The sequence below is a fragment of the Cavia porcellus genome, unplaced genomic scaffold (assembly GCF_034190915.1).
Source record: "Cavia porcellus strain 051 isolate PalLab524CR breed Dunkin Hartley unplaced genomic scaffold, mCavPor4.1 scaffold_12, whole genome shotgun sequence".
In the NCBI taxonomy this organism is placed as follows: domain Eukaryota; kingdom Metazoa; phylum Chordata; class Mammalia; order Rodentia; family Caviidae; genus Cavia; species Cavia porcellus.
The window spans coordinates 15,891,293-15,915,743 of NW_026947495.1; the positions used below are offsets into that span (position 1 = coordinate 15,891,293).

General features: G+C 50.1%; 1 protein-coding gene across 3 annotated transcripts in view; it reads right to left on the reverse strand.

Moving 5' to 3' along the window:
• The window catches only part of Gli2 (GLI family zinc finger 2), a 217,933-nt gene that overhangs the window by 159,914 nt on the left and 33,568 nt on the right, over positions 1–24,451 (reverse strand). For 2 of the 3 annotated variants that reach the window (XM_013142573.3, XM_013142572.3), the window contains exon 2: positions 7,183–7,354. In XM_013142573.3, the coding sequence (XP_012998027.2) occupies positions 7,183–7,324 (142 nt within the window). In that variant the 5' untranslated portion in view covers positions 7,325–7,354. Of the gene's footprint in view, positions 1–7,182; positions 7,355–24,451 lie in introns of those variants that run through there. The other variant, XM_063258929.1, reaches the window with a different exon arrangement.

Genomic DNA, 24,451 nt, shown 5'->3' on the forward strand with positions numbered 1-24,451 from the left:
CCCTTAAGTACAAAGGTGAACATAGAAGGTATTTTCAAAGAACAAGAAAAAGACAACATTCATGTAACTTCTATTACACTAGTATTAAAATTGTTCTTACAATTGACTTACTACAGTTAATCTCTTACTGTGCCTAATTTATAAATTAAACTTATCACTGGTATGTTTGTATATATAGATTATACAGAATGGTTTATATAGGATTTGGGACTATCCAGTTTCAGGCCCAGACTTAATGACCCCAATCCAGGCTCTTCCTAATCTGGGACTCTGGTGGGAACATCACCTCTCCACCCCGTCACCTAGGCACCTCCATGCTCCCATAGACCCAGAACCCCCAGTATAACTGGGTGGCCCACTCCCTCACACTGCCTGGGCAAGCCAGGATGTCACAGAGAACCGAACTCCACTCTCTGATCAGTGTCTAATGGGAAGTGGCTGTTCTGTGTGGCCAGGTCATAAAACAAGCTTTGAAGCAGTATCAACAGCAATCCTGAAATCACTTAAATAAGAATAATTGCCCACTTAGTCACACCTGAGTGCATCCACAGGCCCCAGGCAAAAAAAGAGACTGGTCCTGGCAGAGAGATTCAGATAAGCAGGAGAGGCTGGCCCCCACAGCAAGTACCCTGGCACGAAGAGTCTGGCAGCTGGGGGCAAGGAGCAGGCCACCCAAAATGACCTGCATGGCCAGGGAACCTCAGGCTAGCAGGGGCAGCTGCCCACAGTGGTCCACTGGGCACACACCTGGCATGACAGTATCAGACCTACTCAAGCCAAAAAGGATGTCTGTTGTACTGTCGGATGGTGATGAAAAACAATGCCCTGCCCATGTAGACTTCCTGGAGAGCAAGCAGAGGGTACAGAAACAGATGAAGGGCCAAAGACAGCAGAGACTCTGAGGCATGTATTAAGGAAAGGGTATCAGACAGATTGGGAGATAAGATAAGGTAGATGGGGCAGGGGATCTTCCAGCTTTGAGCAACTGAGCAAAAGTATGGGTCACTTTAATATTTATTCTGGCCTACCACAACACTCCAATACAGACATAGATTCCCTGTCACAAAATCAAACTGTAGCTCAAAGAAACTTCCTGGAAAGCCAAGTGAACAAGATGCAGGAATTGGCAGTGTAACCAGGTGGCAAGAGGCCCCTACAGCATCGCAGCACTGTTGCAAGAATCATTCAGCAACTGATCTGGGTGTACTGGTCTGGTCCCAGCCCTGCCAGCAAGTAATCTATCCACCCGCAGGTTCTTTAACACTCCAGTGTATCTAGTTTGTGTCTCCCACCAACCGTACCCAGTACCCGGGCAGCCTATTAAAACTACACATGTAGGTGGGTGTGATGGTGCACTGCATGTAATCCCACCACTCCAGGAGGCAGAGGCAGGAGGATGGCCAATTCAATCCCAGCCTGAAGCAATTCAATGATCTGGCAAGACCCTGTCTCAAAATAAAACATAAAAAAGGGGTTGGGGTTATTCAGTGGTACCTCAGTTTAAAAATGCTTTTGTTTGCAAACAATTTGATTCACAAACAGATGTGTTTGGCAAAATTTCATTTTTGTTTGCAAACCCTGCATCAGGTGACAAACACAACCACAGCCATCTCTTCCACATGAACACAGATGTAGCCATCTTTTCTGAAATCATAGAACAAATTAAGTTTGCAAACTGAAGTACCACTGTAGTTTATTATGAAGGGCCTGGGTGACATCAGAGTACCACCTCACACACACAAAAAAACCTATACCTAGACCAAGCCCCAGTCCCAGGACAGCTGCCTCATACAATTCTCAGGCTGGGCCAGCAGTGGCGCACTCCTAACTGGCCCTACCTCCAGTACACAGGGAACAAAGCAGAATCAGAGAGGCAGGGGACACACTCAGGTCAGCACAATGGAGCAAGCAGGTCAGGAGCCCAGGTCTGGTTTCTGACCCAGGGCTCTTGTCACTCTCAAGCAGGAGGGTACCAGAAACTAGACTTGCCACCTGTTATCTGGTCTTGGCAAGAGTGACCACTGAAGAGGAGACCACCTACGTCAGGAGCACCAGAAGAGAAAACTGGTAAGAATGCTCACAGTTAATTACAGCAAGGACCACCCTGGGACCTCACTCACAGGGAGCTAACTGTGGCCATCACTTCTAATGTGCTCTGTGTACTATGTGTACTAATCAGTAATGTCATGCAGCATGATGAAATAGGTACCATTATTACGTCCTCTGTACAGATGAGAAAACTGAGGCATATACCTGTCAGGCTCAGCAGAGCTGAGACATAACCATGCAGTCAGGCAGTCTGGGCTGTTTCTCTCTACTACCTTGCATAAGAGGGGCAGCATTAAAAGCTCCTGTGTCACACATATGAGAGCGCATTATTAATCCTCTGAGATCCCTGCAAAGCAACTCTGTGTAGCACCCCACATTATTCATGGGAAGACTCACTCTGTCTCATGCAGCCAGGACAAACGGTTTTCCAGCTCAAGAGTGTTTCAGGGATAGGGTGCAGCTCAGTGAAAGAGTATTTTCCTAGCATGCACGTAACCCTGAGCTCCACCCCACAGCACCACAAAAATAAGAAAAAACGCAGGGAAAAAGTGCATCAGAACCACTCAGAAGGTTTCTTCCAACGTGGTTACTGTGCCCCATTTCCACAGGCTCAGATTCAGCAAGTATGTGGTGGGCCCTGAGAAGTAGCATTTCTAGGGGCATTAGCACAGGGACAGAATCCGCGTTAGCATGTGCTAGGCCCTGATGATATAGGACCCTTGGAAATGAATGACTGACTGTGCTTGCTTTTATTATTAATTTTCTGGGCGTCCTACTCAGCACCAAAAAATGAAGAGAATTAGTATTTTGAACAATTTTCAGGGGCTGCAGCCGCTACAGCTGCTAGTGGAGGACCACACGGGATGCACACCAGGCCCAGTCTGTGGGGCTGATTGGTTTCAGAGATCAAGACCCAGCTCTGAGTCTCACAGTTCCAGTCTCTGCAGTTGTCCCCAAAGCTTAGAGTGGGTAGGTTCTTAGTTCTCTGCTGAGGCACACAGAGAGTTTCAGAAATACTTTTTGGAAAGAAAACTCATTGATGGAGGAAAAAAATACAACAGCATTTGCACAGTTTCATTGTAAAGCAATGAGAAAAAGCTGAATCAAATTGCCTTTAAAATTGCATCATTTTAAAAATTAGGTGGGGGGACCTCTGGGCCTAAATGTGTTTTTAAAGATTTACAGCCTCGGGGCTGGGGATTTAGCTCAGTGGCATAAGCACCTGCCTTGCAAGCAGGCGGTCGTGAGTTCGATCCCTGGTACCGATAAAAAGTTAAAAAAAAAAAAGAATAGTAAAGATTTATGGCCTCTAAAGCATTACCTAAGAGGCTTGGAAAGTTGCACCCTGCACACTTCTGCGACTGCTCTCAGGAGCTGCTCCCATCAGATGATTAGGGACCAATCACACAGTGGCACAGCTTTTTCCTACCCTCCTGCTGCTCCACTCTTCTCTGTAAATGTGTTTCTGGTGCATGCTTTGGCTCAGGAAGGTGGAGATCCTCACCCCTGACCCCAACAGGTCCAACCTTGTAATCTCCTGAGTAAGCTTAAGCAGCAGAGGCCTTTTAAGCCAGGGGCTTGGCAAATACCTCATGGCCTCACACCCCCGAAGAATTGGCTGTCCAGAAGAGAGCAGGAGCTGCCAGATGAGGGAACTGCGAGGTGACACAAGAAGACTTTTCCATGGCTGACACCCTAGAGCATAGCAGGGCTGCATCCAAATTAGGGTCCCAATCACTCCCGAACAATCTGAAGATCTAAAAGCAAATATGACGGATCGGAGTGTGGTAGAGCACTTGCCTAGCAGACACAAAGCTCTTGAGTTACATTCCCAGCATCATAAAAATGTTTTTAATTAATAAAAGCAAATACAATCAGCCCTCTATTTTTAAGAGGGCTGACTGTTATATCATCAGATTTAACAAACTGCAGATGAAAAATATCTAAAGGAGAATGGGAAATTGCACACAAACTTTTTCGTTATCACTTTCTTAAACAACTCAGTATTAATAAACATTTTCATAGCATTTAAATTGTATTAGGTATGATAAGCAATCTAAAGATAATTTAAAGTATATGGAAGAACATGCATAGGTTATATACAAATATTATGCCATTTTATCTAAGGGCCTCAAGCTTTCTTAAGATTTTTGTATCCTCGGGAATCTTGGAAGTCTTGGCCCTCACCATGTAGGAAGCAGGAGCCCTACATCCAGGCCCAGTTCTCTGCTGAAGCAGCGGGTGGCCTTGGGCAAGTCCCATTCCACCTGAGCCTCAGGCTTAGCTCCGAAAACAGTTGCTGTTGAAGGGGAGGCTCTGCCTGCTCAGGACTCAGAGGTCCTGGCTGGTTTTCCAAGCTTCATCATTGGGGTGCCCACCTCCCAGCCTTAGCAGGGCTTGTCACCAGTTTCGCTTTGCCTTGTTCAATTCCTATTAGAATATAAGCACATCACCACTTGAGTTAACGAAGTCTATGAAGTCTTGGTAAACAGTTTCGATGATACCTAACATCGCATTCCAGATGTTCTACAGAGTTTGATTCTTCAATCTCCTATCCCTAAATAGTCACACTAGTTCCAGCACCAAGAACTGGACAGCTGGGGAAGGGGAAGTTGGTTGGCCCAGAACACAGGGTGTCCCCACTGCACTAACCATCCCCATCTCACGCAGCCACCCTGTGCCACCCACTGCCCATGCCTGGCCATGTGCCCACTCCTTAGGGTCAAGCAAACACTACCAGCTTCACAGTGCTCCTTTCTGGCCTCTACTCTGTGCCAGTTCTACTCTTTCTCCTGCACCACTAGGTTCACAAGAAACCTTTGTAGCCCATTGTGCTAGGCCCAGCACCAAATGCTGACAGCAAAGCCAAGCATAAGAGTGTCCCCAATATCAAAGGGGACCCACATCAGCCACTTGCTGCCACCTGGCACCTGCTCCAATACATTGACCTCACCTTTGTCAGGATGTACTCTGCAGGGTGAGCCTGTGTCAGAGGCCTGGCGATGCTTTCTGGGCCTCAAGTGTGCTGAGTGTACCAAGAGCCTTGCCCATGGCTCCTCCACCACCATCCAGTGAGATTTAAGGAAGATCAAGGCCCCAATAGCTTAGAGGCCATGGATAACGTCCATCAAATCCTCTCACAACACAGAGCAGGAAAGCCAGAGGCCAGACATGCCCCAAGGTTGCACCACTGGGCCTCCCTGCCCCACCCCTGAGTGAGGTCACAGAGTCCACCAATGCAGGGGACCCGTCCCACAGTGCCTGCTTTGCTCCAAATGCAAATAGCAGCTCTTTTCAGACTCCAGGAGGGTCCTCCTCAAGCAAGCCACCCAAAGCGGTGCAGACAGCAAGATGGAGATGACACTCTGGGTGTTACTTTCTCTAGCACATGTACCTGGCCTGAGGACTGCAGGCCACTTGTCCATGTGGGTCATGTCCACTGTGTGCTGAACACCACCAGCCAAGTGTTGCTAGTCAGGGATCAAGAGGACAGTGGACCTCACAGGTAGACAGGGAGGGCATCCTGGGGCAGGCAGGGTTGGAGGAAGTACATGCCTCTCTCCGGAACTGCAGTGTTCTAAACTGTGAGGCCCGCTACAGAGAACTCAAGCACTCCTTGCTACCCTAGCAGTGACAATCAGGTCTCATCATGCTAGAGGGGATCACTCACTTGCATCCTAATTCCTAATGACTGCCTTAGTCTGTCCTCTGCTGTCATAATGGCACTGCATGCTTGGAAGCAGAAGGCCAGAGATACACAGAGGCCCTGCTCCTGGGAGCTAACTTGGGCCTCCAAGAATCAGGCAGACAAATGAGGTGTCACCATAGACCTCACAGACCTTGACCCTCGAACCCAGGGCAAAACCAACGGCAGGGCCAGTCCTCCACTGGGCCACACCCAGTCTCCACTCCCTGTGCCCTGTGTGGGTGGATTGTCTCAGTCTTGGCTCCTCCCACACCATGGAGTTCTGCCCCCACCCTCCCACATTCCCAATGCAGTCCCTCCTTGCCAATACCAGGCTAGGAGAGTGCCATCCAGAGGGAACCAGAGTCTCAGATGCCTACCTCCCAGGGGACCCAAATGTTGCCTTTGGATGTCCTTGTCCTGACAGGGGCAAACTTCCATAAATGATCTCTAACTTAGAATCACAGGAAAATAAAAATAAATATAGTAACAAGGACCCAGTGGTCTTCAAATCCACACTTAGAAACACAATTCCTATGCCCTCAGAGGACCCTCCATTTCCCTGGGCTCCCTGTGCCCTTTGCGGCCCATAGGCTCAGTGCCAGGGACAGATACACGAGCTCAGCCCCCTTTGCAACAGTGAGCGGGAGCACACACTTTAACAAGCTCCCACAATTGTGCGTGCATCAAAGTGAGCGAAGGCCTGTTTTCTTCCTTCCGCACTCTGAGCTGTGTTCCCGGCGGCAAAAGCAACAGGGCATGACTAAATGCGCTTGAATAAAAGAGCAAAGAAAAGAAATCTCAGTCTCTCCACTCCTCAGAGACAGAAATAGTTCTGTGGCCTCCAGATGGACTGCTCAGTCACAAGGGGAGGTCTCGCCTTCCCGCCAAACTTTCCCAATGGGATGCTGGCACGAGCCAGTGGAAACCAGAGAGTATTTCTCTTTGGGGCAGTAAAATGAGAGGCTGTGGCTCACGGAGTCCCTTCTGTTATAATTAAAGTTGGCCAGAAATTCACCTAAGATACTAAATTCCATACCTGACCCTCTAATTACAGCCAGAAGGCATCAGGAGACAATTACTTTCCAAAATAGTCCTCCACAGGCAAGAGGCGAGAGCTGTCGGGCACATCGCAGAAGTGCCTGCTGGCTGAGTGCGCCCAGCAACACCAGCAGCTTTTCTTCCCTTCCCCTCCCTGTGCTCAGGCCCCACCCACCAGAATCTGAGATGCCTCAGTCCTCAGCTTTTGGGGTGGCCAGGCCTTCAAGGAAACCTGCAGGCGACTGTCACTGAGCAAAGGATTCCCAGAAGCAGTGACGCCCTGCTTGCTGCCCCCATAAACCCAGCATGTGTCCCTGATGACGGGGCTCCCAACCACCCTCATTAAATCCTAACAGGCTAATGAAAAACACCCCTGCTGCTCGCCAAGCGTGCAAAACAGAAAGTACCTCCTTGGGCAGCCACAGCTGCCGCTGCAGCCACTGCAAGGGGACAGGCCTTTTTACCCGGGTCAGGGAAAGCACTGTCCTCCAGGATTCTGCTTTTGGCTTCTTTCTTCTCCGAGGCAGTGGCCGGGGCAGACGTCTCCATCTCAGCTGCTCATAGTCCTGGGTGGCAACCCTGAAGGAGATGACAAAGACATTCACCAACACTGCACCCCAACCAGCAGGCAAGCACTGACCCAGATTCCTGCTGCCACTCGCTTCTCCAGCCACCAACTTCCTTGTCGCTCTTATAATTGGGAAGGAGTGCTTAATTACTTTTGAGAATTATTCATCTTGAGATTTATCTGCTCTGCCAAACAACCACATGGACAACAGCATAACCCTTTTGTTGTCTTTTACCCAGATTTTGAAAATCTAAGCAATAAGTTCCTGCTGATGTGAATGATCAGAACTACATGAGAAATGATATCAGAAAGAATAACTTCCAACTTAGAATCACATGGGAAATAAAAGTAAATATAATTACAATTGCTGGAAGACTTCAAAGAAAGGTGATAGCCTTCCTGCACTTCCTTGCTCGCCAGAATTCATCCTTCATTTATTCAGTTGGAGACTCACTCATTCACTTATTCACCCATTCATTCCACAAATTTGCATTGTTTATTGACTCAAATGCATTCAGTCTATTTTTGAAGTCCCTTTTAAGCACCCCATATCACACCTGGTAAAAAAATACATGGTGTCTGAGGTCTACTTGAGCAATAAATAGGATGAAAATAAATACAGGTTTATTACATTACAGTTAGTGGGAAGGGGCATGAGAGATTGAGTAGCTGGATGGAGAATGGCAGGTGGGACAGGGGACAGCACTGATTCAGGGCTGGACACATAAGGAGCCACTGAGGGTCTGAGACTGCTCCCTGGCCAGGTGAGGGATATAGTACTAGAGGGCTGGAATGGAGGAGTTACAAGATGTGACCCACAATGTAAAAGCTCGCTCTTCACCAGTACACACACTGGAGACGGGAGGCCCCCGTACTACACCAGCTACAGAGTCACAACCACAGTGGCGCAGGTGAACATGACCGTGTGGAATACAGCCCCCGGGAAGAGCAGACAGGCCTTGCTGTGGATGAAATGCGGATGGGGTGGGAAGTGGGGCATAGGGGTTAAGGCAAAAGCACCTTGAGGGATGCAGGGCGCCAGCTCCAGCTGGTGGGATTCAAAGCATTTCTGTAAGATGCCTCACCACTGTCACATCCAGCTATTTGTATCAAATACTACAGAATAAACAGGAAAGTCAGACCTTTTCAAAGGAGGGTGTGTCCCAGATAGCTCTATTTTTGCCTGAGCATCAGGATGGTTGAATGGTGGTACCATTTACAAAAACGAAAAGAGACAGACAGCTGGGGATATAGTTCAGTGTGACGTATTTGCCTAGCACGTGTGAGGCCTGGGTTCAGGCTTCAGTACCACCCCAAAAAAAAAAAAAAAAAAAAAAAAAGGAACAGAACAGGGAAAGAGCAGTTTTAGCAGCAGAAACCAGAAACTCAGCTGGGTAATATGAAATTCAAGGTGTCTACTGAGACCTGCAGTGTAGACTGATCTGGAGCCCAGCAGGGCATCACGGGCTAAGGAATCAGGCAGACAGTAGCCAAGGTGACCACATAAGTTGAAAAGAAAAGTCCAGCACAGAAATAAAAGACAAAGAACAGTTGCCAGCCAAGAAGAGAGAGCAGAATGGCTGGGGGTGGGGATGAAGAGGGGAAAAATTACAGCAGAATATGGGGTGCTAAAAGCTGCCCCAAGAAGGACACATTCAGTAGGAGGGCTGAGGACTTGCCGGGCTGGTAGGAATTCTTACCATACACCACCCTCCCCAAAGGAACTGGATTTCCTCTCCTTAGATACAGCCAGCCCCATGGCCTGTGACACCTCTCACGCAGCCTGCTCCCATCTGTTATGTGTCCACCTGGGTCACTGAGCTTCTCTTTCAAGTCCAGGCTGGACCTTATACCCCTCAGTCTACCAGGCCTACCCAAGTAGGGTCCTATTCCCTTGCCAAGGGGATAAGTTAGGAACAGGATGTCAAGTCTCTGCCTGGGGGCCTGGATCTCTCTGGACCAACCAGAAATCAGCAACAGACAAGAGCTACACCAAAAGGAGGCAGGTGTCTGAATCCCAGGGTCTGGATGACCAAGACCCAGAGCAACTTCAGGAAAAGGAAGGGAAGGTCCCAGGAGACTCTGATCTGACCCTCCAATGCAGGTGGGGGAACCGAGGGTCAGAAACCACAGGCTATAGTGTTTGGGACACCAGAAAGAAAAAGAGTAGCGACTATGAAGACCAAAAGAAGAAAAGGAAATGGTTGTTTTGGTAACAACATGCTTCAGTCTGCTTGTCTTCATCCCCCCCAAAACCCATACATTGAAATCTAACCCACATGGGGGTGGTGGTAGGAGGTGGGGCCTTTGGAAGGTGGTGAGGTCATGAGGATTTGCCCTCAGGATGGGCTCAGTACTCTTTAGTAGAGGTTCAGTGGCACCCTTTCACCCTTCTACCATGTGCAGATGCAGCCACAGGCCAAGTCAGTGAGGAAAGGGCCTTCAGGTGCCTCCATCTCAGACTTCTCAACCTCTCAAACAATGAACGTGACCATGTGTTCCTCCCAGGCTGCCCAGCCTCAGGGCTCTGTTCCAGCAGCCCGAACTGAAGGCTCAGCAGCATTAGCTCCTGTGCCAACGTTCTGCCTGTCAAGTGGCAGAGTGCATATTGTCCCAGGAAGGAACTGAGGCTCCCATGAGGACATGAACTGCCAAAGCTACTTCCTAGGGAGTGAGAAGGGACAGGTCTCCACTACAGTCCTCTGCCAAAATGCAAGCTGAGGCCTCACGGTCTGGTCACTTCAAGAACAAGGCTATGATGTGTGCTTAAGAAGGAAAAGAATCACTTTCGTTCCCAGGACCCAGACAGCGGCAGCACCACTCTGGCCAGGGTGAGCAGCTGTGCACACAGAAGCACCTGGGCTCTGAACTCCTAGGGGCTGACCCATAGCAGGTGCCCACCATGCCTTTGGCCTCACCTTCACAGAGTGACTGCTGCCCTCATCTGGCCACCTCCCCCTCACCACCACCACCCCAGGAAGGCAAGAGACCAGGCCTATAGTCTGTAAATCACAGGAATTGGTGAGATTAACACAATTTCGGGGTAAACACCAGATGCCCCCAGGGTCCCAGGCAGCCATTTCCACTTCTGCAGCACTAGTGAGACAGCAGCCCCGCCCCGCCCCCAGGCCACCTGGGAACAGGGGGCGGGGCTGACTCCAGCTCAGACTTCAGCCAGGGGCCATGCGCTCCATCCCAGAATGTTTCAGTGAGTCTCCACGGAAGCTCTGATACAAGGGCTGGGGAGCCAGAGGCTTCCCAGGAGGACGGTCAACGGCTTCACTCTGCTGGCAGCGCTCACACACTCCGAGCACATGGCAAGCCAGATGACTCCCCAAAGCTACTGCAGTCACACTGCTCAGGATTCTGCTGAGCCACGAGGCCCATCTTGGAGCTGAGAGGAGCCCCCTTTCCAGAGAGACACTGCATCCAGGTCATCTGCCCCAGAGAGAGCCTCAGCAGGAGCAGTGGCAGCACCAAAAAGCACTAGGCGAATTCCCGGGACCTCCCTGGAGACCATCCGCAAGTCTGGATGGATAGTTAGGGTAAGAAAAACTCTGGAAGTGTTTCTGATGCACAAGAAATGAAAGAGAAACCGAACAAAATGCTCATGAGGGCCCTGCCATTGCCAAATAAGTTTTCCACTTAAGACAAACTGCACAACCTACCTGGGAAAGACATTTTTACCTTCGCTAATTCGGACTGAAAGCTGGTGTCTCCTTTGGGCATGAAATTGAGCAGCAAATCACAGTGCCTGTGAGCCTGCCATGCCATGTGTCTATACCACAACCTGGAATAGTATCTGTGCTCACCTCAACTGCCCATCTACAGTACCACTGACTTTGACGTGTCAGTGAAGAACCCTTTGACATTTTAGTAACTGCACTTAATGTAACTGATTTGTTTCATAATCCTATATACATTATTCTATGTCTTTACAGCATTATTCTACAATAATAATTACATCAGGTTGCGAAAGGCCCATGGCACAGAACAGGTTAAGAACTGAGTTACAAGACTGGCTTGAAGAATTAATAATCAGAGCAGAATGAGCAAATCACCCTGAAACCTGAAATCCCAAATACCTCCCACCATCTGACTGCTTTGAACTCCCCAGGCAAATGAGTCACAGGAATTAGAGTGCTGTTCCCTGGGTGAAATCAATCTCCAGGAGAGAGAAATCTTTCCTCCCAGGGATCACAGTTACTGCAGCCAGGGTGTTCTCACCTCCTGTCTGATCTCAGCCAGACAACAAATGTGCCCAAAACACACAGGAGGGACACACGAACACATATAGGCTCACACTTACACAGCATACACTCCTGCTGCCTGTTGTGTGTGAACCATACACAGCCCTACACATGTATATACATATGTTCACACACAAATATGCATCCATCCAGACCACATACATGCGTACAAATCATACAGCCCCATGCATAAGGTCATACATGCAAATATGGTCACATGTATCACACATATGTGCACACACAGCCTACATGTAGTCAGACACAGACATACATGCATACCAAAGGTACTCACTAGGTCCAAACAAACATACACATGCTAGAGCTAATAAAAGTCCCCTATCTCGATAGCAGACTTATTTTTAAGATGAGACAAAATACGTGAAAGTCTCCAGAACAGACAACAGGAAGCAACACAGATAGAAGCTCAAAATAATCATCTCCTCACTATCACCAAAAGGAAAGCAAGGACTCTGCTCTGACTGTGCCGTGGCCCTGAGACTTGTCCTATACTGAGCTACCTTGTACCTTCCTTGAGCTGACAAATACCCAAGCATCAGTCATTTTGTCTCCCTACACATCCAGGTCCCCATCAGGAAAATGGTCATCATTAAGGGTGCCAGCAAACACAAGTCAGGTCAAGTCATGGAGGCTAGGAACATGAGAGCAAACTCGGATCTGACTCCCCACGCTGGGAGTATAGAGAAGCCAGAAACTGGCTTCTATCCTACTGCCCTACCCAACTAGGAAGGGAGAAGGGAATGAAGAAAATGAGGGTACCACAGGACTCCAACAAGCTCAGGACACTACCTCATGGCCGACAGCAAAATAGTCTTATTTTTAGTTAGTCTGCATTCGACTCTCCCAGAGAGGCCTGTGTGTACTTGAGCCAGGGCAGCCCACATCTGCTGGGTGCCTGTGGCCCTCTGAGCCTTGGTTTGCACCCCTCTAACACAGAGCATCCTTACTTCTTCTCAGAGTGGCTGAGGGGACAACCAGCCTCCTGAAACACTTCTAACACATATTACAGAGGCTGCCCCATGTGGGGTCCGGACTAGAGTTGGGGAACAGAGACCCTTGCAGGTGGGAGAAGTTTTCCAAGCCAAGATGGCCCTCCCACAGGGGTTCAGGGCACAGCCCAGATATCTGAGGCTGAGGTGTCTGCAGGCTGCACTGCCCACAGGAACTGAAGTTGTTTCTGCCTACCTGTCTATCACTACAGAGATCACAGCCCGCACACCTACATGACAAGAATTCTGGTAGCACAAGAGCAGCCCCAACGAGGAGCTCAGAAAGAAAAACTGATGTCCACCCACAGCTGTCTGTCCTTGCCCTGCTTCTCTCTCCTCTGACCACGGTTCCCATATGGACTGACTGCTCTTCCACCTCTCCATGAGGCTCCTTCAGAACCCCACTTCCATCCTTGGGGAAGGGGGAAAACGTGGGAGAAACCAGACCATACAAAAGATACTTGGGATGCTGGACTGGTCAGATATAGGAAGAAAGCCAGCCTCCTGTCCCATCGCTCTGCCTCCTTAAACTGTACTCCCAGGGACAGTGAGGGAAACACCGTCCTAGCAAGGTCGCAAGAATATGCAATCTTGACCATGCATATGAGTTGCCAGGGCATGGCAGCTGTTCCCTGAGAGTCCAAAGCAGACCCTGTCTCAAGAGGTCTTGGCACATGGACTCACCCAGCCTGGTTCCCAGTGGGGAGAAAGCACTTTTTAGAAACTCTCATGGTCCACCGAGCAGGGCCCTTGTTCCTATGTGACGCAGAAGAAGAAGGATCTCCTTCACTTGCACCACTCTTCTTTGGTGGGAGGGAGCTTCATGATCACACAGGGAACAAACAAAGCCTGAGCCAGGAGACATCCTGCCAGTGTGTGATCTCACCACTCACTCTGTCAGCCACACCAGGCCAATATCACCATCTTCAGTCAAACAGGCAGAGAGGTTAAGTAACCTCTCCAGCACCACATAGTCAAGACATGGCAAAGCTGGTAGCCCTACACAGGTTTCTCAGATTCTACTGTCCTACACTTTCCATCACAGTTGAATTCTTTGGATAAAAGATGCCTGCCATGTACAAACATTACAGCAGCTTCAGAAGGGAGAGCCGAACACAGCAGCTGCTCTGTTCAAGCAGACACGTTTGCAGGGTTTATGGATGTCTAAGACAGTTCATGCTAAAAGTAGCAGATAGATCATGCTCAGAGCTCATTAAGGAAGCATTACAGAGAGGTTTCTTGATGCCCTTGTATTTGCCCCTGGTTGCAAGGTGGAAACTCCAGGACAAAGCATGGCATGATTGAAGGCAATGAGACACCCACAGCACATTCTGGGACAAGATAAAAAGGTAGGAGTGCACTCTTTAAGGGGCGAAGACATCAGACCATCCAGGAGGAAGGGGACTGCAGAACTGTGGAGGTCTCTGGGAAGGTAGGTTGGGAGAAGCTTGCTGTGTAGGCAGGATATAGATGCACCTCCTGGGTCTCCCTTCATAGTCTGGCCAGCCTCCTTACTGATCCCCTGAGCCCAGGGGCCTGCGAGTAAGCCAGGGGCAAAGCCTCAGCTTCCCACATGGCCAGAAGCAGGTGCCGTGCAAAACTCACCCTCCAGCGGGTGCACCTGCTTCTTTATCACTGCTTGAATTTATTTTTCCAAGTACAAAAGCCCCCTAATTTGCCTGGCCCCTGGGCTTGCTGGTGTTCAAGAAAACAGCTAATTAACCCTAATTCACAGGCTTGCTGGGCTGGGACCGGCCCAATGGGGGCCAATGGGAAAGGCGGGCTCCTAGGCCCAGCCATCCTCAGATCTGAGCAGTTATAGCAAGACTTTCTTCTTCCAGGAGCCATGGGTAAGACCTGCTTTGAGGCTGACGCTTGGGAAGGTAACCCAGTTTGGATTTAGTTTTCACTTGGGTTCATTCCCTGAAAATACCAGGCTGGCTCTACCTCCCGACACTTCTTTGCCCAGAACTTCCCTCTCTCTGCCCTACCAAGGACACCATGCTGTAAATCCCATGAACCCAGGTGCTTTCTACCCAGGTCTCAGATGTAGCCAACCAACCTTTGTGCTTTGGTGGAAACTTTTACATCACCCCTTACAAAGGGTAGCAGGTAACACCTTCACAGGGAAGGAAATGCAGTCGCCAGGCAAAGAATACCCATGTGGACAAGAGCCCATTTCTCCCGGGTCTGGATTTCCTCATCTGCAAAGTGAGCATGAACAGCATCTCCTTCGAATGCGTGGCACACACAGGGCAACATCACTGCAGCCTGAGCAGCAGCCCACCAGCCCCTGGGGCAGTGAGGCCTTCTCTGGGCGTGTTGCCCCCAGCAGCAGGCTCTGCTGAAGATGGGATCCCTTCTTCTCCACCCACCATGAGTGAGCTTGTGTGGCAACTTTCCTTGAGGTGCCCATTGTTCGGAATTCCAAACTCCTGCCATTCATCCCCTTCCTCCCCACAGAGTCCAGAAGCCCAGGGGGCTGGGATCTCTCCTTGGCATTCCCCATCTGCAAAGGCTTGGGACATGTTCTGAGGCTATGTCTGCAGGCAAACAAGGGGCCCACTGTGTGACCCGCCTGCCAGACCCAGATATTTTAACAGCTGTATTGTATGTTTGTGAGGCACAACTCCTGAGCCCAGAGGAAAAACAAGCATGGCCTCTGGCCTGAGGAGAAAAAACAGATTGCCCAGGGCAGGACGCAGGGAGCAAGGCCTCTGTAGGGCTGCAGAACTGAGAGGATGACAGCACTCCCAGAACAGGCCAGCAAGAGGAGCTGGGCACCAAGCCACCTACCAAGGCTGAGGGTGGGAGAGGAGGCAAGAAGCGAGGGCTGGTAAGTGAGAAAAGTTCCAAGGTAGGCTCAGAAAAGGGACGAAACGCAGCAAGGGGTGCCAGGATGAAGTTCCTCCTGACATAGCCCCAAGGCCTCATCTTCCCAGGCTCACTGCTCCACCTCATCCTAAGCTGACCCTGTCCCCAGCCCCTCATCCTCTAAACAGCATGTCACAGGGCTTGTTGTGGTTTGTTAAAGCCTCATGCGGTCTTGGGAGGTGGGTCACTCTAGAGTGGCTGAGTCTAGTGTTTGTGATTGGCTCACTGTATAGTGCTGAGATTGATGATGTGAATGCTGCACCTGCCCAGGGGTGGGGAGCTGGCATACAGCAGGAGGGAGGGAAGGAGGCATGCTTTCCCCTTTTTGCTGTTTTCACGGTTGTTGCTTATAGCAGCCATGAACGGCTGCCCCTTAGCCACACCACCCTGCCCTGGAGCCAGCTAAGTATGGACTGAAACCCTCAAAAACTGTAAGCTAAATAAACCTTTCCTTTCCTAATTTTGGGTGTCAGGTGTTTTGTCTCAGCAATGAGAGTAAAGTAACCAAGACAGGGCTCGCTCTGTCCCACTGGTGTCAGCTCCTCAAGCAGACAGAGGCTCCCTGCTGACTTCCCGCCAGGCCAAGCCTGGGGTCTCTCTGTGACTCATGAAATCAGAGCTCTCATATGTTTATGTTTACCTTATGTACACCTTATGTACACCCCAAGCCAATGACTGATGACTGACTCAGAGACTAACAGAACCCACAAATATTCTCAAGAAACTCACACCAGCCAGAATCCTTCTTTCCTCCTAACCTCCCCTCAGGCCTCGGTTCTCACAAGGTAAGGGTAGCAAGCAGTTTTCCGCTTGGATGACCTATGAGCGCTCTATGGGAAGGGCTGGACTGGAGAGCATCAGGCTTTCTAAGGTTAAGAGAGATGTGATAATCAACCCATAATGTCTTCCACAGGAGATACAATAATCCACTCTTAATGTTTGCTGTAGGCAATGTTACCAGGGCAGCAAATTAAGGAGGACTTGGGAGGGGAATACATTGTTTCCTTAAATTCTAACCTCCTTGAAAGCAAAGCTTTGCTATGCATAGTGCTCAGCACTGACTCCATCTGTTTGCTGAGGACATGCTGTGCTCTAGGGAACACAGTTGTTTCTCAAGATAAACAAATGAATGCTGATTACTTAAAAGGCAAGGGGCTTTTTGAACCATTACATACTGAAGATCATATTTTGTCCTGGTGGACTAAAGATAGGGATGAGATTGGGGTCAGAGACATAGTACGACTCGCTTGCTTATGCCCTTAGGATCAAGGCCCAAACCATAACCTTTTTAGAAGCAACTAGAGCCAGGACCTCATTCAAGGGAATGAGGCATGGAAGAAGGCCAGGGGTGGGAGATGCAGACCCAGGACAAATTTCACCTCTTACAACACTTTCACCCACAGAATACCAAATCACAAAGGCTTTCCTGAGAAAGGGGTTGGACCATGCCCGGCCCCTGCCTGGCTGGCAACAGTCCTTGACAGGCTACAAGGAGAGGGCCTCCCCTGATGCCCATCAGCTGACACGAAGGACCTGAGCCTACCCAGGACGTGAAGATTTATTGAGCCTACCCAGGACCTGAAGATAATCATGGTTGGATTCCTGAGCTTTAACCTTAAAGGAGCCACGCTTGGACTCTTCTAGCCTCCTCCGCCTGACCCCGGAGTCTAGCACTGGCAGACCTTCAAGGGTCACCCATTTAGCCTGCCATCTAGGCAGCTCAAAGTTGCAAAAGGGCTGTCACACAGCCCTCACCTAGTTTATGGCACAGACAGATGTTAACCACAACATTCCCTGTCCAGACTGCCTGTGCAACTCAGGGTAAATGTCCGCCATTTCTGGGTTCAGTGCCCCACCAGATGCCCAGAAAGTGGAATGTCATCCACAATAGTGAAAACAAGAATTTTGGTCTGTGGCAGGGTGCAAATGAGATCCAAGCCACCTGCTTTCATAAACTAGCACTGGGTGCCGCATACCAATAAGGCCGGAAGTTACCCTCACCTCTGGTATCATGATGCAAGGCTTGGGGACGAGCAGAACAAGGGTGGGAGGGCTTACAGAAGAAGCAGGGAAGCTGCTCTGCCCCTCAAGGTTCTGGGACACCCAGGCCAGTGTGTGGCCCTGGCATCTCCAGGTCTGTCTCCTGCTCTGACTTGCTGAGCCTTGGCCCTCCCTACCCCTCCCAGGCAATGCTGGCACCAGCTGTTCTCTGTGTGTGTCTCTGCTGTGGGCACCAACTATGCCAGGCTCTGCCTTGAGCTTTCCTTGAATTCTGCCAGCAACCAACACCAATTTCATCCTGGCAAGCAAACTGCCATCTTTTTCTTGCAATGAAGTCAACAAGATGGAATTGGCTAGGATCTTCAGGCATGAAGTGGGAGGAGGGAAGCCAAGGCCAGCCTGCTATGCTGTCCCTGCTAAGGTTTGGTTCTTGCTGCTCTGGGCCTTCCCAAGCCCCAGTCTTCCCCTTGCATACCCAGGAACCCACACACCTCAACCGTACCCCAAGGGTGCCGTGTATCATAGCTATGTTAGGTGTATGGGACCTCTTGGAAGGAGGTTAGAATTTAAGGAAATAATGCATTCCCATCCAAATGCCATCTCTTCACTGTCTGTGGCCGTGGGTGGATCAGCTCCTTGGCTGTAATTCTGACATATTCCCTGGCATACAGTTGGTATTCAATAAATGGGTAGTGAATGAGCACCATCAATGTGACCCCTACACCATGTCCTACACAGCAGACAGCTGTCAAAGACTGACAGAAAGCTGTAGCCTGGCTTGCTGGTCCTGTCTTACTTAGAAGGTGCCAGGCAGACTTTACTGGATACAAAAAAAAAAAAAAAAAACCCATGAACTCCCTACCTGAAATTCTATCATGCCTGAGTTCCTTCTTTAAAGCTTGTTAGTTTTCAAGAATGGTCTATCAAGATGCAGTGGTAAACTCCTTGGAATAAAATCAGACTTTAAGTGGTTTACATATCAAAAATTCAGCTCTAAGCAGAGTGGGATACAGTACAGAGACGGCTGGAGGAGGAGGAGGAAGACAGCAAGGTGCCAAAAACCCTGCTCTGTTTTGCTGATGCCTGTTCTTGGCTCTTACTATGGCCCACACCCTCCTGATAAAAGAACAGGTCTCCATGCCTGTTCCTGCACTTCAGCATTTCTTGGCATGACACCATATGCAAAATTAAGTAGCTTTGTAGTGGGTGCATGTTCTTTTTTCTCTCCTTCGGAAGAGACTCTCCAAGCACACTCAATCAAGCCCCTTTTGTTGGCTGGGCCTTTCGAGGGCTTCCGGACAGGAAATGAGCATAGTTTTTAAAGTATCATGCACTCAGAGCCCTGCAGATGTGCCTTCTTGCCCTAGGGCCCGGGTGCTGAATTGGTGCCACTACCCGGCTCCAATCTGGTCTACCAACCAGGACAGTCCTAGAAAGATGTGCAAGGATGTCCCCCAGGGTGCAAGAGGCCAGGGAACTATGTGTGACTTCCTCATTCCAGAAGAGCTCTCCTTACTAGAAGAAGCCAAAAGCGGACAACAGGGTCAAGAGTCCCTTGTCACAGGACTGCTTCCATAGTCCTCACTGGATGCCAGGTACCCTGCCCCAGGGCACAGGTCGTGATTTCAAGGCTCTGTGACCTGACTGGAGGTCTGCACCTGGCAGAGGTGGTACAGACCTCCCCTCTGCCAATCTATGACTGTGTGCATGATGACTCTATGCCAGATCTTGCCACCACCACCCACTGGTAGGGACACAGCCTGCCAAGAAGCCCGCTGGGCATGGGAGCCCCATGAAAGTCTTGGAAGTCATAAAAGATCCAGCAGTCAACCACTTATCCTACTCGAAATCTCCTATAGCAGCAGTCCCCAATTAGGAATGAATTGCTCCCCAGGGGATATCTGGTAATCTCTGGGGATATTTTTGCTAGTTTCTCAATTATGCTACTTGTAGCCAGTAGGAAGAGGTCATGGGAGCTATTAAACATTGTACAATAGCCAGTGCAGCCCTTCATGCTGGAATTATTCAACCAGAATATCTGTGACTCCAAGGTTGAAAAATCCCGATCCAAAGTCACTTCATCATCCAGGCTCTGCTCGCCAACCTCCAGGGATGGGGACCTGAGCACTTCATGCTACAAAGAAGCTGGACAGTGAGTCTTGCATCTAAAGCCTGCTTCAGCCTCTTGCTACAAACTGTGAGCAAGTGACTCAACTTCTCCTTACCTTAGTATCTTTCCATGGAAAATGAAGCTGATCATTGATATTCCAGAATTGCTACAAATTAGATCACAAACACTAAATATCTAGTACAACACTTTACACACAGAAAGCACTTAACCCACGGCACACCTGCTCAGTGGTTTTGTAGTTCCAAGACACACCGGAGAGCTAGACTGCAGCTCTAATAACCACTAAACCCCACTGCCTGCCATACAACTATTTGGTCCTTGGGGTGCCCAGCTGACCCCATCACCAAGCAGAAAGAACATGTGAGATCTTCATTGCAGGGCTGACTGCAAAACCCTGGCCAAAACCAACATGTCTAACAGGAGAGAGACCACTGTCACTATTTTGACATCACAGCAACCCAAGGGACAGGACTGCAGCAATTTAAGGTCACTGTCATAAAACTCCAAGAAATACAGAAATGCTTAGACCCACATAATAAGTGAAAATAAAACAAGATTGAATATATGCTATAATCACCCCTGGGAAAATGAACCACATGTGTAAAACAGAAACAATATACAGGAAAAAGCAAATGTTTTGTTAGGAGGACAAGATTGGGGGGGGGGTGTTCTAAAGTTCATTCTGGTGGTTTTTAATTAAAGTCCTGTTTATTAATGAATATAGAGACAATAATAGAGAAATAGAAATTCCAGTCTTATTTCTGACTATGAGAGCAGAGGAGAAATCTCACTGTGACTTTGGCAAGTTCCAGGGGACACCCTAGGCTCAGAACAGGGAAGACACCGCTGATGCCCACAGGACACAGGAGGAAAACCTGCCTGCACATAGCCTAGATCTGCCTCCGAAGCTTCAGCCTCTTGAGGGGAGTCACTAACGTCCACCTTGTAAGAGAACAGACCCTTGGGTCCTTATAGAACAGGAAGCTTGTGGCAGGGCCCGGCTCTACCCACAGTCCTGTTCTCGACACACTCTCCCACTGCCGGCCCCTTCTGGGACAGCCTTTCCTACAGACAAAAGAAAACTGAGGCCAAGCAAGGCTTCTACCAAGGAGCAGGGCAGAGTGGGAGAGATGGCATGGGTGGATGCAATAAAGTAGCCCAGGACTGGGTGCACTGGGGTGGAAGGTCAGCTGGCTCAAGCTCTAAGAGGGCTGGTGATGCCACAGTTCTGATGTCTGTGAACAGAGATGGGACAGGTCCCTCTTCCAGCCTCCTGACACTGACACCACCCAGAAGGACAATAGAAAGCCACTAGGAGCTCCCACAGGCTCCAGGATGTATGGGCCAGACTCGAATGCCTCCAGGCAAGGACCAAGGTTCAGAGGGCAAAGCAGGCAATGGAGGTGGAACCAGTGTGAAGGAATATGTCACAGAAAGCGGATCTTTCAGAAACAAGCCACTGTGGGGTGTCATTTGGTCTATGGCAGCCCCTGATCCCACCGGCTCAGCTCCAAGTGGCTCTGGAAGAACAAGGCGAATCCGTGCACTGGGGTCTGGCTGCTGGTACTCATCCTGGGACCTGTCTCTACCTGTTTTCAAAGTGCTCATGTGGCCAGCACTTATCAGTAGGTGGGGCCCTGGGGATAGGAAGAGGCCCTACACTTGAAGTCTGCCTTGGAAGCCCTCCTGGTAAGGGAAGAGGTGGCAGGAGATGGTGTGTGCCAGTGCTATGACTGAGTGGTGGGGGGGTAAAGGAGGATGGGGATTTCCTAGAGTACAGATCCCTGATCCCCAGCTGCACCACACACAGGATGAGTCAGTAAGCAGCCTGGCAGGGCCTAAGGCCGAGCTGGGGAGGCTGAGTTTGTGCCAGTGACAGGAGACCTACATGGCCAGAAAGCTGAAGAGTGCACAGGGCCCAGTAGAGGTGGAGTACAGAGAGCAGAATCTGTGCCAAGCCAGCATCATGCACCAGGCTCTGCTCTTCTGCTACTTACCAACTAGGAGACCTTGGCAGGAGGCTTAGCTTAATCTCCCCAAGCTGCATTGTATCTGTAGTCAACAATGCTTCCTTCTACTCCATACAGCAGTCACCACTTGGGTCTGTCTCCCACCATCACCAGTCTCAGGACCCACACCAGAGTCTGCTGGAAACTCACCAGCTCCAGCCAGGGAAGAGGAGCAAATGACAGCCACCATGCCCCAAATCTTCTGGAAAACATTCACTGGCTCTGCCTTAAGTCTTGCCTAGCTTGCTGCTCAACTTCTCATTCTCTATGAAGAAAAAGTCCACTGCGCCGAATCCACATTCCTTCACCATGCAGTGATGTCTATGGGGCTGCGGGAGGATGCCTGTGTTTTCTTTCCCCAAATGCCTCAACACAAACACTCATGACACACATACACAAAGAGAGAGACATGAACACTTGCACACTCTCAACCTCGGCAGCTCACACCTGAACCCCCACACACTCCCCTGGTGGGAAGGGAGGGCACAGCCTGGAGCAGTCAGTCATGGCCCAAAGAAAAGAACCCTAGGCCACCAGGCAGCCTGAGTCTAATCACCACCCTTTCTGTGACTGCTATGAGCTCTTGGGCAAGATAGTTAACTTCTTGGTGCCTCATTTTCCCCCCATAAAAAGTAGATCACATAATGACAGTGTAGAAGATACATGAGGCCCAGGCCCTCTGGGCAATCACACCAATCTTCCAAGCCATGCTGCAGACTGGTGCACCCCAGGTCCTTCTCCACAGGATTTGTGGCATCTCCCGCCGGCACCACGGTACTCCACTCCTGCAGCTTCCGAGACTGCCACAGGGCCCGGAGCAGTCAGAAAGTACCTCCAAGAAGCCCTGATCAACTGCCCCGCCATGGCCAGGACTCACATAGGCCCATGCAAGACCGATTATCAGGTGAATTTCTCAAGAGGCAGTAGCACAGCTGGCCTTTCTAGACAGGACTTGGAGGAAATCACTCCACTCTCCTGAGTCACAGGGCCCTGATCTGTAAAACAGAGTGAAGACAATGCTGAGATGTCCACCTGTGTGCTGGCAAATGCTTCACCCGTGCCTGTGTGTACGAGTACTCAGCACAGCAGAGCATGCAGTGCGCCCCACAGTCCATCCTGGTTTCACTGTGAACAGAAAGGGTGAAGGAAATACTGTGCTCTTCCCTTTAGTTTAGAGGACTCTAACAGCCAAGTCCCTGAGCCACTTGGGGACTTCTGAATCCAGGTGCTACACTTTCTCTTTTCCCCTCATCCTGTACCTCAGGCAAGGCTAGTGGATCAAATGTCCAAATCAAGTGCAGGCTGGGTCAGGTAGCCACCTCATCTAGTTCAACCCAGCACTTGCACCAGCAGAACCAGGAACATACCTACAAAGCTTCTGTGTCTCCAAGCCAAGCCAGCAGCTTCCCCGAAACCATTCCCAAGAGCAAGACAAGAAGCCAGAGAGCCCTGGGCTGTGTGGACAGGGCACCAGGCTCTCCTGGATCTCATGCAGGCATGAAGAAGCCCTCTGTGCTTTGCCCACCTGGATCTGGCCCCTGCCAGCTATATACACACAGGACAGAGGCAGACAGATCCCAAGACACCATGATAGTTAGGAGAATTGGGAGCTCCACTTGCCTGCCCCTCAGACACCGCAGACCCCAGGAAAGCACCTGCCCCTGCTGTTCACACGCCTGTAACGGAGAGCCGGGCTCAGCTCAGCCCTGCGTCACCTGCCCTGAGAACCTGGCAAGCAACCCACTTCCTCCCCTAATTACCTGCTCTGACTGTGTGGGAGACAGCGTGGGCTGCCAGGGCAAAATAAGGACTGAGCGAAGTGCATTTTGAACCACAGGAAAGGACAGACACTGTACGGAACTGTGAGCTCTGTGCAGAACTAAGTGTGAGCTGTGAGCCACCATGAAGTCCACCAGCAAGTCCACAGGCTGGCAAAGAAATAAGCATCTCTCAACACAAGGAAGAAGGCCAGGTGCTGGCAATGGCCATCAGCAAAGGGGCCTCCAGGCCCTGAGGGAGGACCCAGAGAGGTGTGGCAGCAGCTCTGTTTACAGTGGGTGCTTCACATCTCCCTTCAAGCAAAACCAAATCCTGAGCTGTTACAACCACGCTGAGTCACAACCATGCCACGCCAGCTACAATCTTCCCACTTGATGGTCAGTGCCACCTGACAGCTGGGTCCAGCACATATCTGCCAAGCTTGGGTCTTGCCCAGTGGGAACTACCTGTGTATCCCCAAATCCCCAGCAGTTCCTGCATGCCCAGAGAAGCTCTGTCATCTCCACCCTCACCACACTGGGTTATGCACCCACTCAGCGCTCGGAAGTCCCATGTTTATACCCTAGATGCATAACTCCACTGGCCAAGCCCTGGGCAGCAGACGGTCCCTGCCACTGTCCCCCAGAGCATCTCACAGAGAAAATGTTTGCCTGTTCCCTCAAGGTGCATTCCCTGTTATTGCTTCTCCACTTTGCTGCTCCCCAAAATGTGCCAGACACAAGTCTAAGGATTCAAGGGGCTTCTGTGAGTCCTGAGTTCACCTCAATTCTGCTCTGGGAAACAGACAGGCCATAGAGCCAGAAGAATGTGTGACACCCCCTCCACCTCACTGAGACATGTCATCCCGACAAGCTCAATCCTCCTGGCACAATCCCACTCACCTTCACTCACACAGAATCACAACCTCATACAGCACTCACACAAACACACTAACTCCCTCCTGTGCATTCATTCACCTTAGCACTCATGTTCATGAAGCTGCACACACCCATAGAGGCGCATACTCTCTTGCACTAACATTCACACTCACACACTGGTACATATACCCATAGTCATA